Source organism: Saccostrea cucullata, unplaced genomic scaffold (genome assembly GCF_032062105.1).
Source record: "Saccostrea cucullata isolate Sc308-1 unplaced genomic scaffold, CSIRO_AGI_Scuc_v1 ctg4205, whole genome shotgun sequence".
In the NCBI taxonomy this organism is placed as follows: domain Eukaryota; kingdom Metazoa; phylum Mollusca; class Bivalvia; order Ostreida; family Ostreidae; genus Saccostrea; species Saccostrea cuccullata.
Genome location: NW_026931363.1, coordinates 34,480 through 44,436, shown reverse-complemented (window position 1 = coordinate 44,436; position 9,957 = coordinate 34,480). Strand labels below are relative to the sequence as shown.

General features: G+C 33.5%; 1 protein-coding gene across 1 annotated transcript; it reads right to left on the bottom strand.

Moving 5' to 3' along the window:
• Positions 1-1,868: 1,868 nt before the first annotated feature.
• On the bottom strand, positions 1,869-3,031 carry LOC134232340 (visual pigment-like receptor peropsin). The gene has a single exon (XM_062714289.1). It carries the CDS (start codon positions 3,029-3,031, stop codon positions 1,931-1,933), a length of 1,101 nt encoding a protein of 366 aa, XP_062570273.1. The 3' UTR covers positions 1,869-1,930.
• Positions 3,032-9,957: the final 6,926 nt, after the last annotated feature.

The following is a 9,957-nucleotide window of genomic DNA, read 5'->3' as shown; positions in this document are numbered from 1 at the left end:
AACTTGGGTCGGCCATTTTGGACCCACCCTTGCCTCGTGGGTCATGATTTGAACAAACTTGAATCTACACTACCTGAGGATGATTCCACATGAGTTTCATCTTTCCTGGCCCAGTGGTTCTGGAGAAGAAGATTTTTAAAGATTTTTCCTATATATTCCTATGTAAAACTTGGGTCGGCCATTTTGGCCCCACCCTTGCCCCGGGGGTCATGATTTGAACAAACTTGAATCTACACTACCTGAGGATGATTCCACATGAGTTTCATCTTTCCTGGCCCAGTGGTTCTGGAGAAGAAGATTTTTAAAGATTTTTCCTATATATTCCTATGTAAAATTTGGGTCGGCCATTTTGGCCCCACCCTTGTCCCGGGGGTCATAATTTGAACAAACTTGAATCTACACTACCTGAGGATGACTCCACGTGAGTTTCATCTTTCCTGGCCCAGTGGTTCTGGAGAAGAAGATTTTTAAAGATTTTTCCTATATATTCCTATGTAAAACTTTCTTATATATATATATATACATTCTTATATTGAAATATCTTGAAATTGAATTATGTTGTATTTTTTTTTCTCACAGTACCAGATCTATTAGAATTTAGAGTTGAAAGTGTATTACATGTAGTTTATTCTAAATACCTTGAATTCCACACACAGGGCAGGGTTCTTCACTTCTTAAAATACCCCAACTATTTTCTTTACACTCTTTCACTTGAAAGGCTTTATCTTCTGTAAGCTTCTCCCTGCTCAAATGGCAAAGACTAGTATTATCTTTCCAAAAACAAGTAGGTATTTATAGGTACTTGAATTATGAAGAAATCAATCTTACTCTGAGTCATTACTGTTCCTTTAAATTTTTACAAATATTTAATATGAAAGTATTTGATAAAATTTAAATGATGCATCTCACTGTATATAATTCTTTATACACATCTTGCACTAAGTTAAAAGCTCTGCAATTCTCTCCAAAATACGATGAAAAGTACAGCCAAAATAATCACGAACTGAGTCTGTCATTGCCACAGTCTGTACACATGGTATATGTGATTCGAAGACTGACAAAATAAAAATCAACAAACTAGACTTTGTCATTAACTTCAATAATAAAAACATCAATTTTCTACTTACATTTATGATCCCATACTGTTTAATTCACTCCTATTCATTTAATAAAACACAAACACCATCTACTGAGGCATCTAAGCACATTTTCTGTCACTACGGGATGCAGAATTGAGTCGCTAAATGTAGAACCAAACCGGAACGGACATATGGAATTCCGAATTGTTTGTTTTTTTCAAAGACGATCTTCTCCAAAACCTACGCGCGCGGGTGACATTAAACATAGAATTAATTTTAAACAGCCTTAATGGTATTTGGAAATAAAAAAAAAAGATTAATTCACATATTTAAAGAAAAATCAACTTTTTCCAGTGACTTGAAAAAATATTGTTGCGGGGGCGAGTCCTCGCTTTGTAAGCCCTCTTTTTGCAACGCTACTGTACATGTTTATAAGGGGAATTTTTAAAAGAGACTTTACAAAACAATCAGAAAACTTTCTTTGAAAGCACTTTTTTCGTTGGAGTTTATTTTAATTTCTGAAACTATAACCCTCGCCATGAACTGCTATAAAGGGGCCTCGGTGTTTCTGAGGATGCAGACACATCATTCTAAGTAGTCTTTATAAAATATTGCTGCTTTCATGGCCAAAAAAGATATATATTCCATTGAAAATTTCCATCGAACAGCGTTGCAGGAGATAGCATAAAACTAAATTTAAGGTTTTCATTTTTAATAATTATAACACTGAATACAAAAAATCTTAGACAAATATCATTTTAATCTGAAAATTATTGAATACAGTTCGTTCATAATATTTTTAGGTTGAGTGTCACTAACGGTTACACAGGCGCTTACACTCACAAATTAGTTCATTTTATAAAGTTGTCCACGGTTTGTGTGTTCTTAGTTGATGTATTAAGAGGAATTTCTTCATTATCTTCTTGATCGACGACCATTTGAGTGGTTTGAGCAATAATTGTATGACCATTTCCATTTTCCTTCTCTTGGTCTTTAGTCAGATGAAAGATTTTGAAGCACTCAAGGCGAATAGATTTATCCATTGCCCCATAAACTATAGGATTACAACAATTACCTATTGCAAAGAAAACTGTAATCGCCACATAGAAATCGGCACTTAATTGTAACTGTTTGTCGATGGATCTCACTATTCCATAAGGCAGGTATGCAATAACTATCAAAAGAAACACCATTCCAAACATCTTGGTGATCTTGATTTCTCGCTTTAGCCACTCTTTTTGGCGCGAAGCTCTAAATGCTCTTGATGATTGGTAAACCTTGATAAAAATAGCTATATAACAGACAACAAGAATGATGGATGGGAGGATCATAAGAAATACAATGACGAGAAGATTATACGGACCATAGTTCTTCTTAACGATGCACCTCAGTAATCTTGCTTCATAATACGCCATTTGACCAAGAGAAGGCTGTGCTAGAAATAGGAGGGGAATAACTCTTGCAAATACAAGTACGAAGCAAGTATAGGCCTTCTTTGAGATTTTCTTGTAGAAGTTGTTAAATACGACCACTATCAGGCGATGTATTGCAATAAGCCCTGTATGCCATAAGGATGACCCCATAAACAAAACAGTAAAGTGCGTTGCCAGTTCACATCCTAATATACCTGTAGGAAATCTTCCCAGAAAATACGATAACATCACAAGATTGTTATTGAATCCGAGGTTTATTATATCGTTGATGCAGAGACTAATGATGAAAATATTAATAATGTTACTCAAATCTCTCTTGGAAAAGATGACTGCTAAAATAAGTATATTGGCAAACAAGCCCCATAACAAAGCAACGAGCATCACAATACCGCCCATATATAAAGCAGTACTGGAAGGACCTGTGGCTTGAAAACTATCGTTTGACGATCCGTTGAAGTCGAGGTTGGTGAATGCTTCGTAAATATTAGTCAAGTAAGTTGAGGTATTTAAATGTGTCATTTTCGTATTTTTCTCCTAAACGGTTATTTCTCAAAAGTGGAATGGAAAAGAAATCAGGCGTTTTTGTTGTCCGAGGTTTTGCAGTACATACAAACTCAGGAATCCATTAGTAATAGGGAACGCTGTGAAGGTTCATTAATAACTCATTTTCACTTTCAACGTTTTCTCATATCCCTGCAGTATTACAATTACGACCCTACAATAGGTAGCTTTATCAGTATATGACAATAATTACAATACCGATGGAAATCCAACGACAGCTGGATATATTTCGATGAACACTTATTGGTTTGTAAATTAAGAGACAATACCGTTCTGTTTTGCTTCCTCTTCAATTGTGAATTTTAACACTTCATGACTCTGTTCCAATTTTGATACTAAAGGCTGTCTCTGCAAATAGAATGAATATTTAACTTTAAATAAAAAAAAAATCTTTAAGGTACTTCGATCTTCGGGTTCTGAAAATCAGCCATTGACTTAATGAAAATGCTCACAAAAATGTCTCTGAATTCTTAAAGTAACATGTTTTACCCACGGTAATTCTTCAAACATCATCTGTAAAGTTAATCATATTATATAGGGAGAATTAGTAAATCTCAAATAAATTTTCAGGAAATGCGAATAAAAACACCTACATGTACTATGCATTTTCCAATATAAATTTGATCGACAAACACATTTTAGAAATAAAAATCAGAGGTATCCAGGCTTTGAAATTGCAAATTCTTATACATGTACATAGAAGGTACTTTTATTTCATCTATTTACTTTGATCACTCTACAATGCATAGTGTATAAAGATTTTTCTACCATTGCAAAACATCATTATTAAACACTTAATTTCATATCATGTTAATAAACATTGGTATCTATGGCATTTGGTAAAATTCGACTTTTTATAAGACCTTTCTGAGAACTTCAAGGTACCTTGAAGCCTATTGATAGGTATAAAATGAAAATTGTTACATGAAAAGATTTAATTTTCAAGCTTCCTTTTGATTTTTTTGAATTTAAATTATAAATTTAGAGTTATCCTTCCTGGCTGAGGATCGGAGTACCATAATACCACCGTATGTAAAAAAAAAAAAAATTACGATCAAATGGGTTTTTGTTGTTTTGTGTTCCAGTATGTAACATATTTGTAACAATGACACGTTTTTTAAAGTGTATTTATATTGTATAAGTATAAAATATTTGTTTGTCAACGGGAATAAATTTCTTGAACCGGATGCCTGAGTTCATGAGTCGAACAGACCTAAATCATGCTGTTCTTCTGAAGAAAAAATTCAAACATTTTTGTAGTTAAACAATGATCGCTATAGTGTTTCAATGCTGCCCTCTGGGGTCAAGATTTAAACAAACTCAGTTCTACAATTCCTCAGAAAACCTTGACTTGCACGTCTTCTAATCTGGCTTGTGATTATAAATATAAATGACCACGCACAATTTCTCTTTCTTAAAGCTGAACACGATTCGTAAGAGGTATGTGTCCGCCATCTTTGTTCGGATTCTCGCTTATTCTTAAGTCTACTATATATGGTGCTTGACTTAGATACCGTTCATTGTACTTGTAATCAGTCGACACCGGTGTAGACGAACGTATGGTATACAGCACTCGGCAGCGAAAAAAACCCCTGATACTTCGTCTAATGCAGGAAAATATGATACCAAATAATCTTACAATTATAGTTGTACAGATCAGTTCAGTGTACAAACAAACACAGACGCACGTAACTGCAATAAAATGTAAAGATAACCAGCACAAACACGGGTCACCATTCCACGCCGATACCCGTGACAATAAAGCAGTCAGGTGTAACGAATGCGAAGAGGATGTTTTGTAGATCATGATATCGAAAATGTCCTATTTACGAGTTGTGTTCAGCTTTAATAAAAAAAAAAATCTCAAAATTACCATGTTATTATAAAGATCAAAATGCAAGAATTTTACGATAACGACGACAGACAACAAAATTTTAGTTGAACAAATGAAATTGTATAAAAGACCGTAGCTTCCTGAATTTAGGACCTTTTATAAGACATTTAGTTTCAACGTGATTAAGACCTAGTGCTCTTATTAAGTACTTTAATTTGGTTAATATCTTCAATATAACTAGCTGAAATCCCACGCAAGCGCGGGGGAATTTTTTTTTTACTGCTAACAGAACTATTCCAAAAACTATCTTTCAGATTCTATTGAAAATTTATTACACAGGAATATTGCATGACGAAATACTTCAAAGTCCTGCAATCAGTGTAGGAACAGAAATAGATAATTATAAGAAAAACAATTTTGGGATTTTTTTTTTACTTCTACAAAAATCAATTTCATGAAAGGCCTCTTCTTCTTACATGTTATAAAGCAAGTTTATTCTGTTGTATCATGTTTAACGTAAGGGTTAATGTAGCGATCCATTCCTTAAAAGTAATGGAGCCGAGGCCGAATACGTAAGGGTTAATGTACGAGTAGCGCTCCATTCCTTAAAGGTAATGGAGCCGAGGCCCCAAAGAGGCCGAGACCCAAGGAATGGAGCGCTACAAGTATATTAACCCGCGTAAAATCCGCCTTTCTGAATGCTTGTTTTTATTGTTTGTTAATACATAACATATACATTTGTGGTATCTCTCCATTATATAAACATACAGAGAGAAAATATCTTCAATTCTGTATGAAGTTTGTCAGAGGTCAGAGGTCAATACGTGACCTAATCACACGGCGCAATAATATCTACAGGCACATAAATTATGCTCTACTTGCTTTTCATGTATAAAAATGAATAAAATAAGCAAGTAAAATGATCATTATTTTATTTTAAATGTAAACAAGTATTTCATACAGTTTTTGGGCTATCGATTCAACCTGTGTACATAGAGAAAACTAGGAGCCTAGCATTTGTTTACATTTTTCTTCACTTTTGTCAGCTGCACAGTCTCTACGTTCATCCTTATTTTTTGGATAGACCTGTGGTTAAATTTTCATGATAAACTTTTATTTTATCTTTAAATTTTACTCACGATAAATGTGTAAATCTGTTGGAAAATATCTTTGCAATCATACCATGAACAGCTGCCAAACACCTCGGTGTTTTCGTAGTTCAATGTAAAGCTGTCGCCAGTGTATCCGTGTTTATCAGTGTTTTACGATAAGTATGCCTTTAGTTACTGAAACCGTGGAATGTTTTTAATCAAATTGCAAATTAACTGGCACGGACAAGTGTCTCAGTCCATCGGATCCATCCATCACTTTCCAGCGACCGAAATTCCTCAAACATTTTATCATCAAACGTCGGACGTGTTTCTTGTGTCTTTTCAGCATCGATTATCGTTTTTCACGAATAAAATATTCCCAGACAACAATCTGTTCACTATTACTGATCACAAGTAGCCTTTCACAAAATATTCCCTTCGAAATAGATTCCTAAGTCTGATGAATTCGAAGCGTAACCGCCATGCAAGCCGATTTACACCTTGCGTCATTTTTCAAAATCTACGATGGACGGTTAGTGCAATAATTTAAATTCGAAAATATTCAATTGTCTGTCTCAAATGTATATATAAGTAATAAATAACAAGTTTATAAACTTCAATGGGAATTGAAGTGGGTCGGTACGTGATCAAATCTTCTGAGAAGGCCTTCGGCCTTCACAGGATTTGATCACGTGACCGACCCACTTCAATTCCCATTGAAGTTTATAAACTTGTTATTTATTTCTTAAATAAAGAATATTTATATGATACATTGTTAATACCTTTTACATATTAGTAGTAGTATATATATATATAATATAGAAAGAAAAACTAAAAAAAGTGTACTGAATTTAATCTAAACCCATGTTTATCAACAGCTTCGTTAGCTCAGTGAAATGAGCATCGGACTGCTATGGTGAGGGCTCCGTGTTCGATTCTCATCATGGGTGATCTAATTTTCTTAATGTGAAACTAACCTTTAAAATTTTCCAAAACTCTTCTCTAAAATTTTCTAAGTTCTTTCCTTGGTAGAGGCACGGAAAGGAGAATAAGACCATAACGTCACAGGTGGATTTTACTTTTAAGGTATGGAGTGCTACGAGTATATTAACCGGCGTAAAATCCGCTTCTTTAAATGCTTGTATTTAATTGTTGTTAATACATAATAGAAATATTTATATGATACACTTTGAATATACATTATATATATGTAATATATAATTTATATATACTATAGAAAGAAAAGCGAAAAAAGTGTACTGACATTAATCTAATCCGATGCATCTCAACAGCGTCGATAGCTAAGTAAAGTGAGTACTCGACTCTAAATGAGAGGTACCGGGATCGATTCACAGCATGGGTACTATAAATTTATTAATGTGAAAAAGACTTGAATTTTCTTAAACTTTTCTCAAAAGTTTTCTTATTCCTTGGTAGAGGCATGGGAAGGAAAATAAGAACATAAAAAAAGTCCCGTTTTCATTGTAATTTGAAACTCTCCATTCCTGAAAAGTAATGGAGCGCTCAAACAATAGAAATGTCGTCACAGATTGGATTTTACATCATCATTATGTACTACATGCAGGTGCTCACTAGCATTTTCTCTTTACATGTTAGAATCTTTATTTTAATATATTTTGAGCTATATCATTACTTATTATACTTATACGGATAAGATATTGAATTGGATGTGCACATTTAACTACAAATTATCAGCATTTTAAAATATTGAAAAAAGCTTAGTTTTCATCCCAAATGTACATATAGGCCTAAAAGGTATAAATAAGTTTTAAAAATAAAAGACTGTACGTAGAAAATCATTCAAGTAAATTATTTAAAAATTAAATTGTACCATTTTTTATGTCTACACAAATAACCATGACCATTAATCGACATTTATTTATAAAACATTAGCACAACTTACTAAGATATATTCACAAACTCATTTTGTTACCAATTTCTTTACATTTATTTCCATGTCCATTTATGATAAAGAATCGCCACGATTTTTCTTTTAGACATCGGGTTCGATGCCACCTGACTTTCTAGAGATCGGACATAAACGGAAAGGATTTGCACATTTTGTTTTTTAATCAATGACTACTGCTTATTTCTTTTATACCGGTATCACTTAACTCAAGTCTTGATTGAATAATTCATTAATGACGTTTTATGAAATAAATAAGCGCTTGCTTGTTGTCAGTTTTATTATGAAATGCCAGTTACTTAGACCCGCTACCACTTTACTCTCTTCAGTGCTATTTCGAGGCTGTTATTCGAAAATGAAAGTAGACTTTTAATCAAATATACGATAATAACTATGCGCGTGAAATCTGAATATAGATTACGGACATCACCTTATACCTAGTGTATTCCTGCAGGCTTAAGTAAGAACTCTGGTGCACCCATTTCGGAGTTTATTTGCAAAATTTATTAATTTATAAGTATAGATATAGGCATGGTATTTCTAAGATTTATTTATAGTTGAAAAGGTTTTGAAGAAACATACTTGGATAAATGGAAAATGCTGAGAGTAGACTTCAAATTGATTGATTGATTGTATATAGTTTAACGTTATGTTTAATATGGAGACGCCACCACTTGCCGGTGGAGATCGAGCGACAAATTTTGTCCTATACTCGGCACTTAGGGCCATTGAGCAGTGAGAGATCTTTTTCGTGCCAGCACCCACTGCGACATGGTACCTCGGTTTATACGGTCTCATCCGAAGGACTGGTCCTCACGTCCCACAGTGGGATTCGACTTCAAATTGAAATGTGGTGGAATTGAAGACTTTTTTTATGAGTACAACGGTACTAAATTTATGGCCATAAACTATTTCGTTATAGAGAAACTTCAAGTAAATTTCACATTTTTTCTCAGATTATTGAATGAAGGACACATAATGTTGGCCGGGCTCCTCTTGTAGTTTTCAAAATTGAACCTTTTTAGCAGTCCAGTTGTACATATGTAAGTACAACTTATTTAGGTTTTGATTTAAAAAAAAAAAAAATAATCATTTGAAGAAAAATGGGCTCTTTAAATTTGGAAAATTTGCTGATATGATACATTGGGGGATGTCACTTCATACAGTTTTCAGAATTTAAAGTTGTATAATTATATGTGTGAACCAGAAGTCTCTGTCGAGACTGAAACTCTACTGGTTTGTACTTATAGCAAAAGAAGAGAAAAGTACACTGACAAGCAGTTAAGAATTGAAACTTTACAACAGCAATAAATAGAATAATGATCCTTGATTAAGTCTCTTTAATATGTTCTTAGTGTAGTCTACTTGCATGCCACATTATATTATAATCAGACTAAAACTGTGTTTTGAGTAGCATTTTGAGATTATTTTACAGAAATTTCTATTTTTAGTAACCAAGGCAATAATGTTTATCGAAGTCAAAAAATCTGTACAGAATTGTGTATCTTAGTGTAGTCAACTTGTGTGCCAAGTTATATTAAAATTAGACCAAAACTGTAGGAGGAGTAGCATTTCGAAAGAATTTCACAGAAATTTCTATTTTCAGTAACAACGACAACACTGTTCATCGAAATCAAAATCCGTTACACAGAATTATGTATCTTAGTGTAGTCTACTTGTGTGCCAAGTTACAATAAAATCAGGCCAAAACTATAGGAGGAGTAGTATTTTGAAAGAATTTCCGAGAAATTTCTATTTTTAGTGACAACAGCAACACTTTTCATCGAAATCTAAATCGGTTACACAGAATTATGTATTTTAGTGTAGTCTACTTGTGTGCCAAGTTATATTGAAATCAGACCAAAACTATAGGAGGAGTAGCATTTTGAAAGAATTTCCCAGAAATTTCTATTTTTAGTGACAACAGCAACACCTTTCATCGAAATCTAAATCGGATACACAGAATTATGTATTTTAGTGTAGTCTACTTGTGCGCCAAGTTATACTGAAATCAGGCCAAAACTGTAGGAGG

Coding starts and splice junctions, on each gene's coding strand:
- LOC134232340 (XM_062714289.1), bottom strand. CDS start 3,031: ATGACACATTTAAATACCTCAACTTACTTGACTAATATTTACGAAGCA.